The sequence below is a fragment of the Condylostylus longicornis genome, unplaced genomic scaffold (genome assembly GCF_029603195.1).
Source record: "Condylostylus longicornis isolate FDR11 unplaced genomic scaffold, ASM2960319v2 ptg000001l, whole genome shotgun sequence".
NCBI classification, from domain to species: domain Eukaryota; kingdom Metazoa; phylum Arthropoda; class Insecta; order Diptera; family Dolichopodidae; genus Condylostylus; species Condylostylus longicornis.
The window spans coordinates 486,187-510,289 of record NW_026577970.1 but is presented as its reverse complement, the minus strand read 5'-3'; the positions used below and the strand labels follow the sequence as shown (position 1 = coordinate 510,289).

General features: G+C 31.0%; 1 protein-coding gene across 3 annotated transcripts in view; it reads right to left on the bottom strand.

The window, feature by feature from the left end:
- The window catches only part of LOC129614123 (protein pecanex), a 70,014-nt gene extending 46,363 nt beyond the window's left edge, over positions 1 to 23,651 (bottom strand). The window contains exons 1-6 of one of the 3 annotated variants that reach the window (XM_055528560.1): positions 23,503 to 23,643; positions 23,388 to 23,449; positions 23,202 to 23,334; positions 22,981 to 23,150; positions 22,789 to 22,919; positions 20,062 to 21,348 (exon numbers count right to left, since the gene is read on the bottom strand). In XM_055528560.1, the coding sequence (XP_055384535.1) occupies positions 20,062 to 21,348; positions 22,789 to 22,919; positions 22,981 to 23,150; positions 23,202 to 23,334; positions 23,388 to 23,407 (1,741 nt within the window). In that variant the 5' untranslated portion in view covers positions 23,408 to 23,449; positions 23,503 to 23,643. Of the gene's footprint in view, positions 1 to 20,061; positions 21,349 to 22,788; positions 22,920 to 22,980; positions 23,151 to 23,201; positions 23,335 to 23,387 lie in introns of all 3 variants that reach the window. The other 2 variants (XM_055528714.1, XM_055528628.1) reach the window with 2 other exon arrangements.
- Positions 23,652 to 24,103: the final 452 nt, after the last annotated feature.

Here is a 24,103-nt window from a genome sequence, read left to right as displayed (position 1 = left end):
GCATACTTTTTGGAAAGCACCCTGTGAAGACGCGCACTGCTGGAGAGCTCATCAATGCCCTTTGCAGAACGCACTCCACGAGATTCTCTTCGCTTTCCTAATTTCTTTATTGTATAGTTTCTGAGATATAGCCAAATAACTTTTAATGTTGTAACATACGACAGCTACCAGAAGGAGCCAAGCAATTTCAACGACTTTTATCAAACACATTGGCGCTACTAATATATTCGCTTGTGTGAAATTTCAATACAATAGCTTATATAGTTTCTGAAATATAGTCAAATAACTTTTGAAGTTGTATGGCAGGTACCAGAAGGAGCCAAGTAATTTTGACTACTTACTATATCAAATTTCAAGAAATTCCATCAATTTATTCTGTGAAATATATGGTGAAAAATGTAAAATCGGCCCGCAAATCAGTTCTCGAGCCCTGATCTTTCCAAAAAAGTTATATGTTCATTACTTTAATATGAGGAATTCATATATTAAATTTCAATGAAATCGGTTGATTATTTCTCTTTATATACACAAAAGTGTATGTTTGGCCCGTAGTAAACGTCTAGTTGCCGATGTGTGATCTTTCCAAAAAATTTACATGTTCATTGTTTTAATACGAGGAGTTTATATATTAAATTTCAATGCAATCGGTTGATTATTTCTCTTTATATACACAAAAATGTATATTTGGCCCGTAGTAAACGTCTAGTTGCCGATGCCTGATTTCTTCCAAAACATACGAATTTTTGCGGACGGCCGATCTGAGCTTATATATAAAATTTCAAGTAAATCGGTTGAATATTTTCTTCAAAATGTTCAAAAATGTAAAACAGGCCCGCTAAAAAGTGCAGTTCCCGAGGCCTGATATATACCAAAAGTTGATCGATCCGTGCCATGGTGGAAACAAACTTACATATAAAATTTCATCAAAATCGGTTCAACCGAACTTGAGATACACGCGTGCACCCACAGACCGACAGACCGACAGACAGACAGACCGACAGGTTGCTAAAAATAGTTTATTTACACTTCCCTACTATGGAGAAGTACGTTCCCACCGAAAACTCGATATGCAAAATTTGTTGCCATCACATAACCTACCTATTGTTTACACAATACGGTCGGTAAAAATGAAACAAAAAATTTAAACAAAATAAAATAAAAAAAAAAATTTTAAATAATCGAAAAAAAAGAACAATACGACAATATCCAGGCAGGCAAGCATTGACCTAATTACCTTACAATCATCTGAATCTGAAGGTTATCAGACTACCGCGCTACCCACTAGGCTACGCAGTCAGGTTATTTATATTACCTAATTATCCATTCACGCACTTTATTCGCATACATAATAGAATCCGAATACATACACACATGCATTTTAATTAGTATAGAAATACTTTATAAGTATACAGTAATTGAACGGTTAAAAGGCTTATTGTCGGCAGTAATTTAAGATTTTTAGCGATACAACTCAAAACAAAGACAAAGGCCAAAGGCAAAAAGAGGAGACAAAGGTTGGTATGGGTCTCAATCAGATACTGGAAAAGCTGGGAAATACCCTCCGAGTTTATAATAAGCTCTGCCAGCAAATTCGACTCTCACCTCCCAGAAGGTATGTAACATATTTATCTGCCGGGTGTATCCTGGTAACACACTGTGGCTGACGAGAGCGGGTGAATGTCGGTACCTGGCGCATTAACTGGGTATCTGTTGGTTAGGAAACTTGCGGGCCGTAAATCCAGAAGTGTTTGACCTGGAATAAGCGCCTTTCTTGTTTACGACTAATCCCTGAGGGGCGGCAGTTTTTAAATCCTGGCAGGAGGTATAATACACAGATTCATCTAAATGCAATGGAGAAAACAAAAGGATTAAGTCGGCTCTACGGATTCTCGAGACAACCGTTTACTGCATCTAATGGACCCGTGCAGGAGGAACGCAAAGATTTTACGTTTGCCTCCTTCAACTGTAGAGCGCACAAAAAAGAAGGAAAAATCAACTGTGGAAGGTGTATCATCGGACATACCGAGTCCACGAAGCACAAAAGATTCGAGTAGAACCAAAACTCAAAAGAAAGGAAATGTAGATCAAGGCGCTGATATACATAAAGGAATATCAGAATTGGAGTCTCTCTGCTGGACCTTAAAAAGTTAGGTTTTCCAGTTAAGGGCAGAAAACGAGAAATTAACAAGTAAAAACATTTCAGTCGGTATAAACCGACCGAATTATACCCTGCACGTTGGCAATCTGAGTTTAAAGTTTGTTTTTGAAATATCTAGAATAAGCTCTCACTGTTATATACCAAGTATTCGAACCTGACAAACCATTCTATAGAAACTGTATGGATTCTATAGAAAATGAACTATAATTGGACACACGACTGCCAAGTTTCATGAATCTAACTAAATTATTTTCCCAAATCATTAAAATTTGCTTATGGAGTTGTATGGCAGCTACCCGAATTTGTCAGGTAATTCCAACACAACTGCTCATAAATCTGGTTCCAACACAACTGGGCACAAACCGTTTGCGCACAAGAAACAACTTGCGAAAGTTTGGTGCCGATTGTTTTATTCTTTTTTAGTGCAGAATTTTACGCTGAACAAGAGTATATATATATATGTCCATACCGCAGATGAATCCTTCAAGTGGCTACGAACTCCATACCAAAGTGAACATACCCTTCACGAAGTGCAGGGTATACAAATGGAAAGATATAGTAGCACTATGCCAAAAGATAGTGCACTGAGTGAAAATCTGGTTACACATCAAGAGCAACATAGAATTACATACTCAACAGAAGTGGAAGAACTTATGCGAGAAAGGCATTGGATTCTTAAGCAAAAGAGGTCCAGCAAAAAAAGAAAGGCAGAGTCATCACCGGAAGTTCAACCAACGAAAAGTGGGGAGCGTTTGGATGTTCCTGATTGGAAAGAAACCCCCTGTAATCATAAGAAGTAGCCATATTATAAAATAATAATTACAACTACAAAATTAGGATAATGAACAATAAGCAATTAAAGCTTATTGTATTTACGGAGATGGATTAAATGAATATTATAAGGATCCTGAATGAATTACGGCTTGAATGACATACATATGAAAATAAGCAAACCAAATCAATCAAAGTTATGGTAATTTTCATCCTAATTGCAAACCGGTAGATATAAAAGATGACTTACGATCTAGGTATTATAAAATTCTAGACGTACTAAATAAAGTTAAAAACGTAAAAGAAAACGGTAAAAATGTCATGGTTTCTTTACCATTGTTTATGTTGACCTTTTCTAATGAGGAGAACATAAAGAGAATCTATGAAATATCAAAACTGTAGAAGCGGAGGCACCAAAACAACAATCAAAAGTGCTTCAATCTATGACCTGCATTAGAAAAGCGATACCTTACCAGTTACTGCCAAAAAATTTCCAACGCGAAGTGATAGCTGAATATTTTGGAGGCCTTGCGAACAAATATGCTAAACTAAAATTACCGATAGAGTGACTACCATTGAAGATAGGTCTTCTGATAAAAATACAAAATCAAATAAAATAGGAAAATGATTTTAAAAGTGATTTTAAGGCAGCGACTTGGAAGTGCAAATAAAAAGGAAGCATTTGAAGTCTTTTTGCACACTCAAAGTATTGATGTATGCCTCGGTTCTGAAATGCATAAAACATCAAGAACTAATCTTCAGCAATATTCCAACCCGTAGGAATATTGGAAAAGGAGGGGCTGCGATCGTAATTAAGGAAAGTGCTACACATTGTGATTTGCACAAGATGCAGTCAGGAGATGCAAATTACTGCAGTTGAAATCACTTCAATTAAACAAAAGTTCACAATGACTGCATTATACTGCCACCTAAAGTTTAAAATAACCAAAAAATCTTTTAAGAATATAATAAGCCGACTTCGTGAGAGATTTGTGTTAGGAGGTGACTATAACGCGAAGCACACCGACTGGAGTTCTCAACAAAATCCAGAGGTAAGGAGCTCAGGTGTGCGCTTAGAGAAATGGGTTGCATTTTTCACTCCACTTCCAGGCCTACATACTTCTTCATTACCAAGAAATTTTCACAAAACTTCATTGACGTCTGTGACATCTACGATCTTTATTACGATCATTCTGTAGTTATATTAGAGAAAATGTTGTAATAGAAAAAGCAAAAACTACATTGTAAAATAAATCAACGCAATGGCCAAACTTTCGAACCGAAATAGAAACGAAAATAAATTTTAGAATTAAAATAACAATCCTAATGATAAAAAAAAAAATTAAAACCGCGCATCTCAACGAATTCGATTTCCAAATACATCCAGAATTTGACGTCATGCGGAAAAACTAACTACTCTCTATGGAAGGCTGCCAAGAAAATAAAGCAGCTTTACAAGCATTTTGCGCCTTTTAAAAATAAAAATGGTACTTGGTAAAAGAGTGACAAAGGCAAGTCAAATGCGATTGCTGATCATTTAGCTGACATATTTATATCACACGCCAATCAAGATATGTTAGAGTGTCAGGAAACAAATTTCATTGACCGAGCTATTCTAATTATCAGTGAAAGGCAGTGAAAGGGAGGTTGCTGCGGAGATCAAGTCTCTTCGATATAAGAAAGCACCAGGATTTGACATGATCACATCTAAAATACTAAAGCAACTACCCAAAAAGAGAATTACAATACTTACGCGTCTTATGAATGTTAGTATAAAGTTTAAATACGTGCCTAGCATTTAGAAAGTTGCAGAAATAATTATGGTACACAAGCCTTGTAAACTATTAAACGAAGCAACTTCCCACAGACCAATTTTGTTGCCGATAATTTCAAAATTGTTCGAAGGAAATTATGTAAAGAAAAACAATCTGAAGGTTTCATTCAAAATTAAAAGTATCTTTGACACAAACATTTGCCAAAATATCGAAAATTTGAAATAAATGACATAGACGATGTTAACATTAAAACACTTTTTAGCGATTTTCCAAAAAAAATTTGAAAAAAAGTGGTAATTTGTTTTATTCTATCCGTCCTTCTTCGGAAACTTCTACACCCTTGAAGATAGAAAGCTGAAATAACTTTAGAAACTTATTTCTAAACCATTTCGAAGATCATATTGGTACTTTTTAAATAATAATAGTAATAAATTAGTAATATAATAAATAGCTTTGTTGGTAATGCAATTATGATAAATGTATGTTGTAATTAAAGTATATTAATGACTCTTTGAGCAATAGCCCTTTTTTTTAATAAAATGTAGCTGAATAAATAATATTTTGATGGACAGTTTAATAGCATTCAAATAATTCAGAAAAATAATTCATTTATTTGTAATGTGCTATAAAGATTTCTCAACCACTCGAAAAAGCTTTGAATTCGGGCAAAAAATATATGCGGAATTTTTTTATTCCAAATTTATTTCTTTTTAAATAGATATGTAATTTATTTTGATAATCGTTTCAAAAGGGAATTAATTGGAAAACAATATATTTATAAAATTGTTTTGAATTATATTCAAAATAAAAGTAACAATCATTGAAGATCAATTTTCTTTATAAAAAAAATTGCTGCTTCGACTTTTCACATGTCATTTAATATTGTAAAAATTTTTGATACGGAAAATGTTTTAAAAACCTGTGACTTCCAAAACGCAGTAAAAACGTAAAGTTTGCAATGTATCACATCCCAAAATACATATTAGTAGCTCTTAACGTCGTACTTAATTCTAAAATGTATTGAATACGCAGCCGAAACGTGAAACAAAAGCAGAGCATGTACCGAAAAAATTGAGACTACGTTTTTCATACAATGCAATGATTTCAAAAACTTTTCGTTGCTGTAAAACTGTATTCAAACTGTACAAAAACTTTTTATGCTGCGTTGTGGAAGTCACGGTAGATATTTCACGAAGCAAAAAATTTTTCTTTAATTTAAATTTATTAATTTTTATCTTTAGCACTTTTCCAAAAAAATATTGAAATAAGGTGCTTTCGTAGATAGTTCGACCCATTTACAAAACTTCTTTACCCTTGAAGATAATAAAGTTGAGTCAAACCAATGGTTTGTATTGTAGCACTTTCCCCTTGAACAAGTGAAAATTCTGGTTTTAAATACAGTCTATGTATACTTATCACACTATTAAATTTATTTTCATTCATATACAAAACTATTTCTGGGATTGCATATATTTGAATGAACGATTTATGCAGTCTTTGAAATAAAGCAAAAATTAATATAAAGTGAATTTAACATAATGTTCGCTTTTAAGGGTTAATTGTGTGAGTTAAGAAAAATAATTTTATTTTTTAATGTCATGGAATTTACCGTTAGCTTTTTGTGTTTATAGAAATTTGAAAAAGCTTACCGTTTCGGAAATATAAAGTGCCAAAAATTCAAATTTTACAAATTTTAAGAGGCGATAACTTGAGAGAGGGTGGATATGGAAAAAAATTTTCTTCAACAAATAAAAGGGGCTTTCTAAAATTAACAAATAGTTAATTTCGTTAGAAAGCCCCTAAAATTTCAAGTTTCTACAGGCTGGGGTCTAGAAGAAACATGAAATCAAAAATTTGAAAAAAAGGCTTTATATAACGGTAAATTTGAACGGTCATTTTGTTTTTCTAAAGTTTAAAGGGAAGCAAGCCGCTGACTTTCTGCGTTTGCAATTTTTCAAAAATGCTAATGGTTTCATTGCAACAAATAGTTAAAAAAGGCCATTTTTAAGGTTTTGGGGGGGAATAACTTCTAGAGGAGGGGAGATAGGTAAAAATTTTGTTCTACGGAAATAAGTTTCTAGTAAAGATCTATGTATGTACGTGTTAAATTTCTGCTTTCAATCTTCAAGAGTGTAGAAGTTTTGTAAACAGACACACGAACAGACGGACGGACGGACGGACAGAGTAAAACTAATAAGCACTTTTTTTTAAATTTTTTTTGGAAAAGTGCTAAAAAGGTGAAAGTTTATGCACAAGTAGATCTTTAGCAAAAACTTATTCCCGTTAAAAAAAAATTTTACCTAACTCCGCCCCTCAAAAACTTATACCCTACCAAAACCCTAAAAAAGCAATTTCTTGACAATTTATTGTAACGACACCACAAACATTCTTTTAAATCTGCACACGCAGAAAAGCAATGGCATAGAATTTTCTCTACCTTGGCATAGAATAGTTGATCTTTAAAAAAAAAAATAGTCGTTAAAATTAGCCGTTATCTGAAATCCGTTTTTTCAAAATTTTGATATCGTTTTTCTTCTCGATGATAACTTGTAAAAGCCTGAAACTTAAGACCAACATTAAGGGCCTGATCATGTATCTCGCTTTTTTACCCGCCAAGTGAAAAGAAAGTGAGTAACTATCACATATTTGTATAATGTAATTTTCGAGTAAGAAGAAATGTTTAGTATTGCGCATCTCGTTTCTAAAATATTTTCTAAAATATATACAAAATTTATTCACTTTGTTTTTGAAAGTGCAACGTTCGGTCGATAATTTGAGATTCTAATTTTGAGTATTCTAAAAAATAATAAAGTTAGATTCATGAGACTGCAGTCATGTGTTCAATTACAGCCCAGATATATGTTTGAAGTTTTTGTAAAATAGCTTGACAAGTTTGGGTAGCTACCATACAACCTTAAAAGCCAATATTAAATACTTAAAAAAATAATAAAGCTAATTGCATAAAGTGTGACAGACGTGTGTGAAATTATAAGTCACTCATTTCCCTGATGTTTTTTGTGAAATAAAACAAGTAAAAACGTTTCAGTCGGTATAAACCGATTGAATAATACCCTGCACCTTTCGTTATTGTGTAGCAATTACTCGAACCTGTGAAGTCATTCTATAGAAACTTCACGGATATGTCTGACCTATAATTGGACATCCGACTGCCAAGTTTCATGAATCTGACTTTATAATTTTTCCAAATATTTAAAATTAGCTTTTGGAGTTGTATGGCAAGTACTTGAACCTGTCAAACAATTCCATCAAAACTTCACAAAAATATCTGATCTACAATCGGACACACAACTGCCAAGTATCATGAATCTGACTTTATTATTTTTCCAAATATTTAAAATATGCTTTTGGAGTTGTTTGGCAAGTCCCCGAACCTGTCAAGCAATTCCACTAAAACTTCACAAATATATATGATCTATAATCGGACACACAACTGCCAAGTTTCATGGATCTGACTTTATTATTTTTCCAAATATTAAGAATAAGCTTTAAGACTTGTATGGGAGCTACTCGAACCTGTCAAGCAATCCCATTAAAACTTTAGAAATATGTCTGACCTATAATTGGACACACAACTGCCAAGTTTCATCAATCTGACTTTATTATTTCTCCAAATATTTAAAATTAGCTTCTGGGGTTGTATGGCAGGTACCCGAACCTGTCAAGCAATTCCTCTAAAACTTCACAAATATATCTGATCTATAATCGGACATCCAACTGCCAAGTTTCATGAATCTGACTTTATTATTTTTCCAAATATTTAAAATTAGCTTTTGGAGTTGTATGGCAGGTACCCGAACCTGTAAAGCAATTCCTCTAAAACTACAGAAGTATATTTGACCTATAATTGGACACATGACTGCCAAGTTTCATGAATCTGACTTTATTATTTTGCCGAATATAAAAAATTTGCTGTTGGAGTTGTATGGCAGCCACCCGAACCGGTGCAGCTATCCCATTATAATTTTTAGAGCATGTGTAGAATATAATTGGACACATGTGTACAAAGTTTTATATTTATAGCTTTATTAGTTTTTGAAATATTTAAAATAAACTCTTTGAGTTGTATGGCAGCTACCCGAACCCGTTGTCCGAATTAGTCCAATAACAATAGGGCTCGTCCTTGGCACAAAAGAAAAAACTTGTGAAAGTTTGGTGTCGATTGCATTATTCGTTTTTGAGTTATCGTGCGAACGGACGGACGGACAGACGGACATGTCTAAATCGACGCAGAATTTTACGCTGAGCAAGAATATATATATATGTCCATACCACAGATGACTCCTTCAAGTAGTTACAAACTCCATACCAAAGTTAATATACCCTTCACGAAGTGCAGGGTATAAAAATACATATTAGTTATTTTGGTAAATTTTGGTAAATTATAATTTTTAACTATATATGATAATAAAAAAATGTTATTACAATTAGGCAATAAACATGAAAGACCAACAAAACACGAAATGCAGTTACAACTTCTTTTTAATGTTTTATAATTTAAATTAAAAGAAGTAAAAATTGGTATTAATCCCACATGTGTAGAAATTCCTAAATTCAATTGAATTACTTAAAATTGAATGAGTTTCAAGACATTGTCACTCAAATGATCGATTGTCAAAAATCTTTAGAAGAGCGCAGAAATATATAATATACTTATTTGAGTGGTGATAACAAATATAATAAAACATTTAGCGATGATGTAAATTACAAAATTGCATGAAGCATGATCAAAAAGTAGGTATAACAAACATAAAGATATAAAAAACTACCAGTTGTCATTAAAATCAATGTATAGTGCAACACAACAATGTTTACTTCTATTAGAAGATATCGGACTACAAATAATTTGGGAAAAGAACAATAAAACAAGGAAGTTTTAATTTTACAATGGTACACAATATGGTAAAAAAAAACCAGATCACGACACACATCAACAATATTAATATCATCCGTCATGATCAAATAAGGATTTACACTCTTTACAAAAATTTATGGTTCCATTAGGAAACAAAAAGACAGATCCAAGAAATTGTTAAAAAAAAGTGACTTATTTACAACAGCTTCATATATTAATAACTGCCCAATTTGTAAAGACACTCATGCAGTTTATCAATACCAATTGTTCATACAAAGACACTAAAAGAAAAAAATAAACAAATTACAAAAAACCGTCTATTGTGAAATTGTCTAAACATTATACCACGCAGCGTTCCCACTTAAATGCAATTCTTTTCATTTGGATACAATTTTACTTTAAATTTAGCGTGGATAAAAAGATCAAACCAAACCTGCTAAAATGCCGAAATTGACTACATTTGCAAATCTTGCTAAAATATGAATACATTTCTTTCTCAAACACTAAATAAATATGACAAAACTTTTAAAGTGCTGCTAATATTAAATGGCGAAATTCAAAAAATATTTACTGGCTTTACTGAGCAGAGAAAGTAAGAAAAGTACCTTATTATATGAGTACCGTCTCTTCCTGTATTCCAACATTTATACAAGAACGTGCCAGAAATATTTTGGTGTAAACTAAGTCTAGCAGAAAATGCATTGTCTGTACATATTTTATAAAATTTTTCCGTTTTCATGGTAAATTATCTTTACCGCACAGTTCACTAGCTACAGAACATGTATTTTTGGACCTTAACTTTACACTAACAGTGCAATAGAAATTGTGTGTGATTTCTTAAAAAATTTACTATAAATAACAAACTCACATTGTTGAATAAAGCAAATTAATATTAATTATGAGTTTATTTGCGCAAAATAAAGACGACTTAGTATAATAATTATACTTTAAGAGGCTGGGTACATTTTTGATATATTTGTTTCACTGACTGCAGCAGAGCACCACACCATTTTTTGTAAACATTACCAGCAGAGACGACTAAGGAAAATTTTTAGCAAATCTCCAAATTATAGGCTCTCCACAAATTTTGGGAATCTAAAAAAATACAACATTTAAACTATTGTCAGACTTCAAAAAACGATTATTACGAGATTCCCTCTTAAAAAAAATACCGGGAATTTCTTCAAGAATATTTAAGATGAAAGAGATAGATAAAAAAGAAATTCCGCAAAACTAACCATTTTTTACCCCGCCACTGCGTACTTAAACCTGAAAGCAGTAAAACAAAAGACAAGGAAAGAACCGAAGATAAAAATTTAGGCAGGTAGAAAAAAGTAAGAGATGTCCGCCAATACTACATTGCTCATGATATTGGCGATTTAACTATTACCTTTAGTGGTGTTTGGTTTGTTAATTCCATATGAGAATACACAACTTGATAGTAATGGAGATTATTTTGAGAAACGGGAGAACAGACAACTCGTCGCAGCTAAATGGAAGTTAATAGTTTATTACAACATGACAAGTTTCTGCAATCACAATGCAATTCTGCAATAACAAAAAGCTTTTCAGACTAACCCTGCGAAGCCATAGACGTAAAATAGAATAACTGCATGTGAGAAACCAACACTTGTTTACCAACATACCATCGGACTATACACAGAAACGTGGATTACTCATAACAACATAGCAAATAAACTATGTGCAGTACTGGACGATGAATATGCAAACAGAATTGATATACCTTACAAACTCTTGACAATAAGCAAAAACAATCGTTCAATTTCATTAAAAATTGTTAGAGCAGTTAATTTACTGAAGAAAGCAAATATGGAGAGAGCAGCATAATTAAATACAATCAATAATAAAATAGAAGAAATAAACAGAACACTAAAATATTTATTAACGTGGCATACCGTATTTGAACATTAAAAAAATAAAATGACTGCTAAAATTTACCGTTATCTAAAACCCGTTTTTTCAAAACTTTGATATCGTTTTTCTTCCAAACCGCATATTTTAGGGGTCTGAAATTTTAGCAGCTTTTATATATTAATAAATTCCTTTTTTTACTGGAAAGAATATTTTTTACCTCCACCCTCTCTCATTTTATCATCTCTATTTAAATTTGCTAAACAGCAAGCTTTTCCAAATTTCTGTAAATGCTATGCCATTAAAAAATATAATTATTTTTCTTAATTCAAGCAATTTAACCTTTAAATTCAAGTGTTATGTTAACGTCTCTTTAATTTTTTTTCTTTTATATCTCAAAATTGTTATTAAATAAAACATTTATTTATGCATATTAGATGACCAATGTATGCAATCTTTGAAATATATTGGTATATGAATGAAAGTAATTTTAATAATTTAATACATAGCTATATAATTTTTAAAAGCGGTATTTTCACTTGTTGAGGGGAAATGCTGCATTACAAACTATTGATTTGACGCAACAATTTTTTTCTATTTTAAAAATTGCATATTTTGCTCACCTTAAATGTATGTAATCTTTGCAAATTATATTCGTATATGAATGAGAGTAATTTTAATAATGTACATATCTATTTATGATTTAAAAGATTGTTTTTAAAAGCAGCATTTTCCCTGTTGAAGAAAAAAGTACTACGTTACAAACCGTTGGTTTGACCCAACTTATTTAATATTATGTGCGATGGTTTCGCTTATCAACAAAAGCTTAAAGGGAATGTATTAATAGACTTAATGAAAACAGTTAAAATAACGAATAAGTTTAAATAACGAATAAATAATACAAGCTTTTCAAATAACAAGCGACGAATATAAATAATTTTTCGAAAATGTTACTGTTCTGTTTTCTTTGTTTTTTTTTTATTTAAAATTAAAAAGAAACAAGTAAAAAAATTTCAGTTGGTATAAACATATTAAAAATATATTTTTAAAATATTTAGAAATAACTTTGATTGCTAAATGGCAATTCTTGAACCTGTCAAACCAGTTAATAGAAATTTCACGGATATTATGTCTGATCTGTAAGTGCACACACGACTGGCGAGTTTCATGAATCTAGCCTTAATATTTTTCCAAATATTTAAAATTAACTTTCGGAGTTGTATGGTAGTTTTTAATATCAAATTTTTGCAAAATTTGATATTAAAATCTCTATTAATTTTTGAAATATTTAAAAAAAACCTCTTTCAGTTGTGTAGCAGCTACCCGAACCGTTGTCTGAATTGTTCAATTACATGTCTAAATCGACGCAGAATAATACGCTGGGTAAGAATATATATATATATGTTCATATCGGAGACGACTCCTTCAAGTGGTTACAAACTCCATACCAAAGTTGATATATCCTTCGCGAAGTGCAGGGTATAATAAATGAAGAATAAATTCTATTAAAAAAATGGTTTATAGGGTAATATACCTGGAAGTCAAAAAACTACAAACAACTTAATCCTGTATGAATAATTCTTTGTATAACTGTATTTTTATAATATAATTCTAGTGAGAAGAATTATTCGGTACTGTGTGTTTTGTTTTTTTTTTAAATGTATACAAATTTTATTCACTTTGTGTTTGAAACGTTCAGTCGATAATTTGTGAAATTCAAAAATCAGGCTGATGATAAGCTACACAGCAATTGTAATTTACGTTCTGATAGTATCAATATATATCATTAAAATATACATATCTAACAAATTTTAAAATTAAAATTTTCAGATTTGGTGCCAAGGATATCAACAGAGGGGAGAAGTTTTACACATCACATTTACATATTTTTATTTAATACAGTGTTTAGTTATAACGATTTCAAAAATATCATACAATTAACACATTTTTATTTAGTACAGTTTAATGATTGGTAATGTATCATATAATAATATTTAAATTATATTTAGGTCGCGTTTCGTCGTTGTTTATATAGGACAACTTCTTACTTAAAACGTTTGTTACTGAGGTAGATTTAAATCATATTGTTATTAAAAATAAATTTTATAGGTATAACTATTATGATCTGTGTTTATGTAAACACATAAACAAAATAATAAAGAAAAATGCTATCAATACATGAAAATGCATGCTTTTTAATTTGGCAAATGTTATATGTTTTTTTAACTACATATGGTAATAATAAAATGTAACAACAAAGTACGAACTGCAGTTACAACTTCTTTCTAAAATTTTATTATTATAAAATTAAAAAACCATTAAAATAATGGTATCTCTTTTTTTCGTAGAGGACCGAAAAAAAGAGATACCATTATCCGCCCCTAATCCCTTATCCGCCACCGCCTCGCATTCATGCAATAAATGCTCCATCGTTTCGGCCTCCTCCAGGCCTAGTTGGTAGACCTCGTCCACCGCTCTGCCCAGATGAGAAGGATCATCGAGAGGCGTTGTCCAGTAAAGACACCCGCCAATAGCCTCAAATCTGGATGACCAAGTACAGCCAGCTTCCGTCCCCCTAGCCACTCAACGCACGCAGGACTGTTATTCTTGGCACCCTGAAGTATGGTTTTGGCCCAAAGAAATGAACCCCTGCTCCCCTTCTGGCGAGATCGTGAGTCCTCTCATTTCCATCTATGCCGTAGTGGTCCGACACTCACAACAAGGCTAACTTGTTCTGCCTAGCCAGGACACCAAGGATGTCAACGCATTCCTTCAGCATTATGGATCCCACTACATAAGACAAAAGGGCCCCAAGAACTGCCGATTTTCTACATAATAAATACCCTGCTCTGACACATTTCAGAGCACACAATTCTATGGCACATGTCTCAGTTTGGAATATTGGCCCCATTAATCTTAATGTAACGGTACTTAAATTTCCCTATTTTTTTAACTCTTTTTGACAAGGATAATAAATTCAGCGGCGTAATAGTAATGAACAAACTACGAAGAAGAGTACTACGTAGCATAATTAAGTTATAAGGAACAACTCAACTCAAATATTTCGTTCATCACATTTAATTGAAGAGGTGGAAAAGAGAAAATGAAAAATTTTCAGTTCTCTTTCTCAATTAGTTCTCCAAACAAGAATTATCTCACCCGAGAAATTTAAGCATTTTTAAATAAAATTTTAAAACCTAAGTGATCTTGTTCTTCAGCATTAACTTAACTGGCGCCAAATAAAAAAGCCTACTGTTTCGAAAAGAGAAATGAAAAAGTTCTTTTACTAAAAATTTTACCAAAAAACCTTTAGATTATTGCAATACTGCAGTAGCGATAGTCTCACAATGCCTAAAAATATTATTGCGCTGATTTAAATAGGATAAGTTGGACGTCACTTTTAATTTAGGAATTAAATTTAAAATTGCATGGAAAAAAAGTCAATATATTATAATTAGCGATATGTGCTTGCAAGCATTACAGCTAGGTTGCCGGCATTTTTAATATTATATATTGCTTTTTGCATGGTTTGCAAAATTATCTATTCCCAATTATCTATTCCCAAAAAAGTTATAGAAAGGATGTTTTTATTGTTTTACAATGTTATAATTTTCTGAAACTCTACTCACCAACAATACCCTTTTTTTCAAGTGTCTACCCGTTCTAGAAGTTTAAATGAAGCAAAGAATTGGAGCAAAAGAAATTACTAACGTGTGTTCTTGGAAAATTCATAAGATAAACAACTTATTGTTTATCTTATATATTATCTTTTCCTCTGTTGAATTCTAAGCAATATTATTCCAACAAAATATTCTCATATTTTATCAACTCATAAATATTTGAATTTCTTTATTCACATAAGAGCATGAAAGTATAAATATAGTTAAAAGAAATAGTATTATTATTATGCTATCATGCAAAATCCTATTACATTACAATACAATATTTGCAAAAGCAGTGTTGTTTTTATACTATGTGTATAGTTAAATTGTACATAACATGTACCATACTTACAATTCATGTTTAAAATTAAAAATGTATCAAAATGAAAAAAAATTTGATTTTGAAAATTTGCATTTTAGTCAAACATTTTATTCTCAAATTTATTTTTAATCGACAGGGCAGAGCAAAGAGTGTTGAATTGATACTCAAAATATGTGGTTTCCATCTCAGCAGTTTGTTTTTTACCGACCGTATTGTGTAAACAATAGGTAGATTATGTGATGGCAACAAATTTTGCATATCGAGTTTTCGGTGGGAACGTACTTCTCCATAGTAGGGAAGTGTAAATAAACTATTTTTAGCAACCTGTCGGTCTGTCGGTCTGTCTGTCTGTCGGTCTGTCGGTCTGTAGGTCTGTGTGTGCACGCGTGTATCTCAAGTTCGGCTGAACCGATTTTGATGAAATTTTATATGTAAGTTTGTTTCCACCATGGCACGGATCGATCAACTTTTGGTATATATCAGGCCTCGGGAACTGCACTTTTTAGCGGACCTGTTTTACATTTTTGAACATTTTGAAGAAAATATTCAACCGATTTACTTGAAATTTTATATATAAGCTCAGCTCGACCGTCCGCAAAAATTCGTATGTTTTGGAAGAAATCAGGCATCGACAACTAGACGTTTACTACGGGCCAAATATACATTTTTGTGTATATAAAGAGAAATAATCAACCGATTTCATTGAAATTTAATATATGAACTCCTCGTATTAAAACAATGAACATATAAATTTTTTGGAAAGATCAGGGCTCGAAAACGGATTTGCAGGCCGATTTTACATTTTTCACCATTTTGAAGAAAGTATTCAACCGATTTACTTGAAATTTCATATATAAGCTTTGCTCGATCATACGCAAAAATTCTTAACTTTTGGAAGAAATCAGGCATCAGCAACTGGGCGTTTACTACGGGCCAAATATACATTTTTGTGTATATAAAGAGAAATAATCAACCGATTTCATTTAAATTTAATATATGAATTCCCCGTATTAAAACAATGAACATGTAAATTTTTTGGAAAGATCAGGCATCGGCAACTAGACGTTTACTACGGGCCAAACATACACTTTTGCGAAACATAAAAATGCGAAAGTCGCTAATTTGCATAAGTTGAGTTGCGATTCGCAGCATTTTCTAAAATTTTTTGTTTTTGAAATTTCTGACAGTTTTTTCAAAGTAAACATTTGAATTACATTTGAATTATTTTTAGGCCCTTATTATGATCGGCGAAGCAAGTGAAAATGTTTGGCGAATATGAATTTTTGGTATTACGAACTTTAGGCGAATGAGTTGTCGAATGAAAATTCTGTGTGACAAGCTTGACGAATGAAACCAAAATCCAAATTATAACATAAGTGTTTTCTTTTATTGGATATTATAGCATTTACATCACTATATAATGGAAAAATCTAAACTATCTAAAGTAAGTTCACAAAATTCTACAAATTATTGTAAAAAACAATTTATTGTTTAATGTTTATTTCGTGAAAAAAAAACGAACGAAAACAATTCGAGCATTCAAATAAATTAATGAACAACAATCCCGTAATTGCTGAAGGATAGAAAAGATTAATTGTTTTTGCAAAAAAGCAAAAACAATAAACATATTTGTTGTGTAAGCTTTATTATTTTCGGTAAGTTTACCGATACCTTGCGGTATTAACATTTTGGATCTGGCGAATGAAAGTATTCGTCGATCATAATTTAAAATATCATTCGATTCGCCTAGTCCATTTGACTCGCCTAGCCATTCGGTTCGCCGATCATAACAATGGTTTTAATATTAATTTACGTTAAACGTGAAAAAAACGAACCAAAAGAAATTCGAGCATTAATTAAATTAATGGAGAACAACTCCAACATTGCTAAAGGGATAGGAAAATTCAATTGTTTTTGCAAAAAAAGCAAAAACAATATACATATATGTGGCATTAACCTTATTATTTTCGGTAGGTTTTTTGACGTCTTACGGTAGCAACATTTGGGATCTGACGAATGAAAGCATTCGTCGATCACAATTTAAAATACCTTTCGATTCGCCTAGTCTATTCGACTCACCTAGCTATTCGCTTCGCCGATCATAATAAGATTATAAAGTATTCATACATTTAAATTTATGTATAATATCAAGGAGACGATTATTGTTAATTTTTTATACAAATATGGACAGGAAAAAACTTTTATGCAGGTTAAGATTTAAATATTGTTCTTGCTCAAAAAATCATTTAACTTATTACAACCGAAGTTTCTAAGCCTATAGATGAAAAATTTAGTCCCATAAAAATAAATCTGGAAAGGAGTAAAGTCGGGAAAAGAGAAGCGAAAAAAATTTGACATAGTGCTATTTTGCTATTTTCTTAAACCGGAATGGTTTTGTATTTTATTTTAACCTACAATTATGATTATTAATTACAAAAATTTAGTTAATTGCAGAAAATTTGAAATGCAAGGCTTTTTTTATTTAATAAAGCAAAATAAATGTAACACTAACATTGTTTAGTTCTATTTTTTGAAAAATTCAGACCTGCAATAAGATTCGTAAACAAAATGGCAATTGAATGAAAAGTATGCGAAAGCAGCATTCTGTAGCACCATTTTGCTACCTTCGCATATGCAAATTTGCGATATTCGATTTATATAGTGTCAAAATTTAGAATTCGAGATTCTAAAGTTTAGCGAGGGTAGCACTACATAGTAGATCACAAGACCTTTACAACAAAGAAAAAGATGAAATATTAAAACACCCATCTTAAAGAAAAGTAAGGGGGTTGAGGTTGGAGGTTGATGGTAAGCAATGTTTAATTCAATAGTAATATTTAAAAATGTAGTATACTTAAAGCTGCAATGTAATTATATTTCTAAGTAATAATTATATTTTAAGTTAATAATTATATTTTTTAATGGCGTGACACTTGTCGTTACCTTCTTGCATTTATAAAAATTTGGAAAATCTTGCACCTTCGGAAACATAAGGTTTGAAAATTCAGATCTTACAAATTTTGAGAGCCGATAACTTGAGAAGGGGTGGAAGTGGAAAAAAATTTTCTTCTTTCGAAATGAACTCTTAATTAGTATTTGAAAACTGATAAAATTTCAGAATCCTACAACTTGAGAATTAGAAGAAAAACGATATTAAAAATTTAGAAAAAAAACGGATTTTAGATAACGGTAAATTTTAACGGCCATTTTTTTTTTTAAGTTTAAATATGCTATGCCGCGGTGGAAAAAAACTCAAAACTACTTTTCTGCGTTTAGAAAGCTTAAAAAATGTTTGCGGTAAAAAACGTGTGCGATAAAAAATCTAAATAATGGTATTTTTAGGAGCTACAACTTTTATAGGGAGGGAGATAGGAAAAAATTTTCTTCTATGGAAATAAGTTTCTAGTTGATTTGTGTAGATATGAAATTTCAGTTTATTATTTTCAAGTGTATAGAAGTTTTTTAAACATGCCCAAGGAGGGATGGACGGACAGAGTGAAACTTATAAGCATTTTTTTTGGAAAAGTGCTAAAAAGTAAAAATTTTGTTAACGAAAACGAAAAAGACATTTGGACAAACATATGTATATATAATATACAGATATTGTTGTAACTTATTGTATAATTTATTGTTTAATTTAAATGAATATCAAAATTTGTATAATTTAAATGAATATGCCTTTCAAATTCATAATTTTAGAAAATTTACTTATACTTTTATAAGGTTTGAAATAGTTTACTTAACGACAGTATTATGATTACATTAAAACAGCGATAGTTTTGAGAGCACAGCATTGGAGCTACAAAGATATTTAAGAATATTTAAGAATTCTCCGTTTTTCTAATAGGTATTTCTTTTTCGAATAAGATTACTCACTTTTTCAATTGGGTTTCTGCATTTTTTCTTAAATTATCGAATGAACGTCTCACTTTCGAAAACAAAGTTAATAAATTTTCTATACATTTCAGAAAAATCAAGGTAAGCTATACGGAATAATTCCTCTCACTCGAAAATTACATTATACAAATATAAAGAAACTTTTCGGTTAAAGGACAGATGTGGGATCTGGTGTATATTAATTGCGGCCAACGATATGTGCTAGTTTAGTGTTCGTTGCACAGCATTTCAGGTGGAGGTGTTTCTGTACATCAAATCAAGTTGTCTTTTGGGAAGTAAAATGGCGTTAAACTGTAAACTAGTCTGGAATTGCTTGGCGTAATTCCACTAGCTAGCAATTTTAACCAAAATTAAACTCGTGTCAGCGCAGGGTCCCAGCGGAATCAGGGTTAATGAAACTGTAAATGCATTAGCAAAGGGAGACTACCTTTAGCTCTCACTATGTGTGGATTATCTATCAACATGATCAAAATGCAACTACAGGACGGGCAGGCATAGCTTTATTTTGGGCAGGAAGAACTTTGATGATGGATTTTCTGATATGTATTGTCTGGTATTGCTTACAAAAATGTTGTGAAAAAATACCCTTTTGTTTATGTGATTTGAGTGTAAAAACAAAAGTAAATAAGCTGGATAATGAATTTCTTTGTATTGGTAAAAAAAATATGTGATTGAAATATGTACGACTTTGCTTTGGATTGATTTGTTTTAAAAAATTTTAATTTATTTACCGCTAGATCCAGTATTGTTAATCTCTAACTTGAAACCGGTATTTGACGAATGACGTCTTTTGTTTTGATTTGGCTGGTGATCTAAATTAGAAATTGATGCTGCAACGGGTAATTGTAGAGCAGACATAGTACTATTTGTATCTTTCCTCATATGGTTTGTTTTTTCAAGCAATATCAAGCCATGTATATTATGATTTTCTCCGCTTGATACCGTTCCGTTTTCTTGAAGTTGCTCTATATCTAAGTCAGATGTGGTATAGCTGCTGTGTGACAAATATATATCTGATGATCTCAAATGTTTGTCATTTAAACTTTGGTGATGGAGACTGTTAATTGCGTGCTTTTGTTGCAAACCATTTTTTTTTATAGCAGCCCGCTGTAAACTAATCATATTTAAATTAGAAATATTCACTTGATTCTGAGAAGTAACTTCAAAACTTTGAGTAAGGATTTGATTTTTATCAAGATTCTCTGTACTGCGGTATTCTTGGAACTCAGATATTTTACGTGATTTATCCACTGGCTTGGCATCTAAAATACGACTATCTTCCAATAGGCGATCTTTTTCTTTAAATTCTTCGTGACTTGAGCCGTTGGGGGAGCTGATTTCGTTAAACTCAATTTGTTCTGACATTTCATTGGATTTGCCAAAAATCAAATCAGCATAAAATTTTTTCCCCTTTGCCTGTGTGTTTTCAGTAGGTGACTCCTTTATATATTTAAAATTTTCCAAATCGATCGTCTCGCTTTTTAATTTTATATCACCCGTTTCAATGCATGAAGCATCTATATCTTGGACATTATTGCTTTCATTTTTATTGAATGTCGGTTCATAAACAGATTTTTTTTTATAAAGCGAATGGTGTTCTGTTTTACACGAAGATGTTGGCAGACTTTGTAATTCAGCATTTTTCCACATTTCTGCAATAAACTCTTGGCCTTGACTTAAATTTCTACTGTGCTGTCGATTTCGTAAAGGATTATTTTTAGCGAGTACAGAGTTATGAGTATAATCTTTAAAAATAGGTACACTTAATTGCGAAGGAATTTCAAATCCTTTTTCTTTTTTTTGCAAGTTATCTGAATATCTTCGAGAAAGTTCTTTACTTAATTTAGTTGACTCAATCATATCCGCTGACTGATTTTGAGATAAATCGGAAGTTTCTAAACGAGTGGGGCGTTGAAAATTTTCTTTTTCTTGTACTCCTTGATATATGTTTCGTGAATACGCCGATATACTTTCGCTAGATTCAGAACTATTTTTGCGGTGTACATCAACTTTTAGATCTAAATTTTCAATGATAAACTTTTTTACACAAATTTCAAAATTTTCGGTCTTGACCAAACAAAAATTCAGGCCTGGACACTAACAAAAAAAAAAAACAGTTCGCAAAACACGGAACATTGCTTCATGTTCTAATAAAAATTGTAAAATGTTGATTTTAATATTACACTCTCTAAAACAATTTCTTTTTTATACCTATATATGTATATCTAAGGTGTTCTATCAGAACATGATAACTACATTTTTGACAAAAATAAATGAATGCATTATTACTTAAAACTTTAAAAGTTTTAAACGTAATTTAAAAAAAAAAAGGCTTTGAAAAACATTATGACTAACCAATTGCTCCAATACCAATTGTTCAACAATTCGAGATCATAAAATTTTCTAAGGCATAGAAATAGAGATATGTAATGTTATACACTTTTGAAATGAAAATGTATTCTACTTTTTTACCGTTTCGTTTCACGTTGAAAATGCAAGACCTACAGATATTTATTTCTATAATTCATATTCAATTGTTCATATTGGTTATATTCATATAAGTAAAAAGGACGTTTTAAGTCATACAAAACTAGATAAGAGAACTTGTTCGGTTCTGATTGATACTGATTTAAAAAAACGTGTATTTTATTTGACACAGAAAATGTGTTTAAATTTTAGTAGTACGTATATAAATTGAATATATTACGTTGAAATTCAAAACGTACTGTAAAAAAACGTTAAAACATTAACTCTTTACACCATTTTCACTAGTTAATGTATTAATACAACCAAAATTTCAATTGTGTTTTACTCTAAATAGCAAAAATGTAGATATCATGATCTGACAGAAAACGCTTAATATATTTCCCACTCAATTTTTAAAGTAAGAACTTCAACATTTTAAAATACCAAAAATAGGTTATTGTTGCCCCAAAAAGAAAAAAAAAATATTCTAAAAGATGAACGTTTGCTTTTCTTTTGAATGCGTCTGTGAAATTCTATCATGTAAAACTCTAGGTCTCGTATACTTGACCTGTAGCACATGTACTGCTTGCGGCCTTTTATTAATTTGATGGGCGGATCAAAACACAAATATGTATATATTTTACTAATAATTTATTTGCGAGCCAAGTATTTAAATTGAAATTGCTTTTTTGGAGAAATTAATAATGAAGTTACACATATTTACCAATCCAACAAATTGTTTACAAACGTAAAAATTTTACGTTACTGACAGAGATTTGAAAAACATGCGCATTATGTTGAGAATTGGGCAGAAGAATTTGATTTTCGATTTTAAGAAATAAAAAAATAGAGGAAAATTTCTAAATTTCTTCGTTACCAAAAAATTATTCTTACAAAGAAGAAATTACGTATTCATTTATTTCTTTGAAAATAAACCGTGTCCAAACCCTGATTTTTGTTACTGCTATTGATTTTGCAACTTAGTAACTTACCAATAGTGCTGGTAACGTGGTCAAGAGATATCATGCTATTCGCTTCACTTACTTCATTTATTGGTTGTTCTATAGATATGCGTGATGGTACATCATTCCCAATTACTTTCATTTCAATTCCACATTCTTCGCTATCAGTAAAAAAGAATTAGATGAACAATAATTTCCTTAATATTACAAAGCATACTTTACCTGAGTGCGTTTTTTGCGTTCTTGGAATCATTTTTGAAACTAGAATCGGTCACTGTTTGAGCTTTGTCATATAATAAATGTAAAGCCATGTTCAATATTTTTAGAACAGATATAGTGCAAATGGTTAAAATACAATATATAGTCCATGTAAATGTTGTTGTGGGAAAATACTTCAAAATATTTGATATTATTTCAGTACTAAATTTTTTAATATAACTTACTAAATATGTCAGAAATGGACCGCATAACAAAAACAACCACAAATATAAGTGAATTACGTTGCAAAAGACCGTTTGGTGAGGATCATAAAACCAACCGCCAGTCAACGAGGCCCAAACACCTTGCCGTAAAATTCTGAAAGAAAAGCTAATGAACACGTTTCTTTGTTACAGTACACTTCTAATTACTCAAAAGTTTGAGAACCCATTATCTCATATTTTCAAGACCTTAAAGTAAAACATATCTGCAACTACATTTAAAATAATTTACGTATGATTCACGTATGAATTCAAATTAATTTACGTATGGTATAATTTTTCCAAAGAACCACTTTTATTTTAAGAAAATTTTTTATTCTGAGAATTTTAAAGAAGTTCAACATGCGTTTTTATGTAAATGCATTTAATATTTTGCAAATTATTTTTTATTGTTTTTGTTGCATGTAAAATGAAAAGCGTAAATATTTCAGCTGTTTGACTATTGACATTTATTAGAGTGGAGAAATATATGGTTTATACATGTAGCAAGATATACAGGTAGCATACATATACAGGTACTGACAATATATCTTGACAACAAAGATATCAAGGCCTGAATCCTCTTTTTTTGTGAATGTATGTGTTAAAACTGATATTTATATTTTTTCTTTTTTTAAAGTATTTCTGAATCATTTTTTTTCAAAATAATTATGATTTTCATTTGGAGTTTTTTAAGAAAAAAATTGATTAAAACCTAACAATTTTTATATTAAAATGTAACTTAGAGTTTTCTGGGCAACATATAAAAAATTCAAATTTAAACTCGAAATATTAGTCATAATTTTGATTAAATATATTTAAAAAATTTATAATATTATATTTTTTTTCATGTTGACTCTTTGCTCCGAGCATTATCAAGGTCTTAA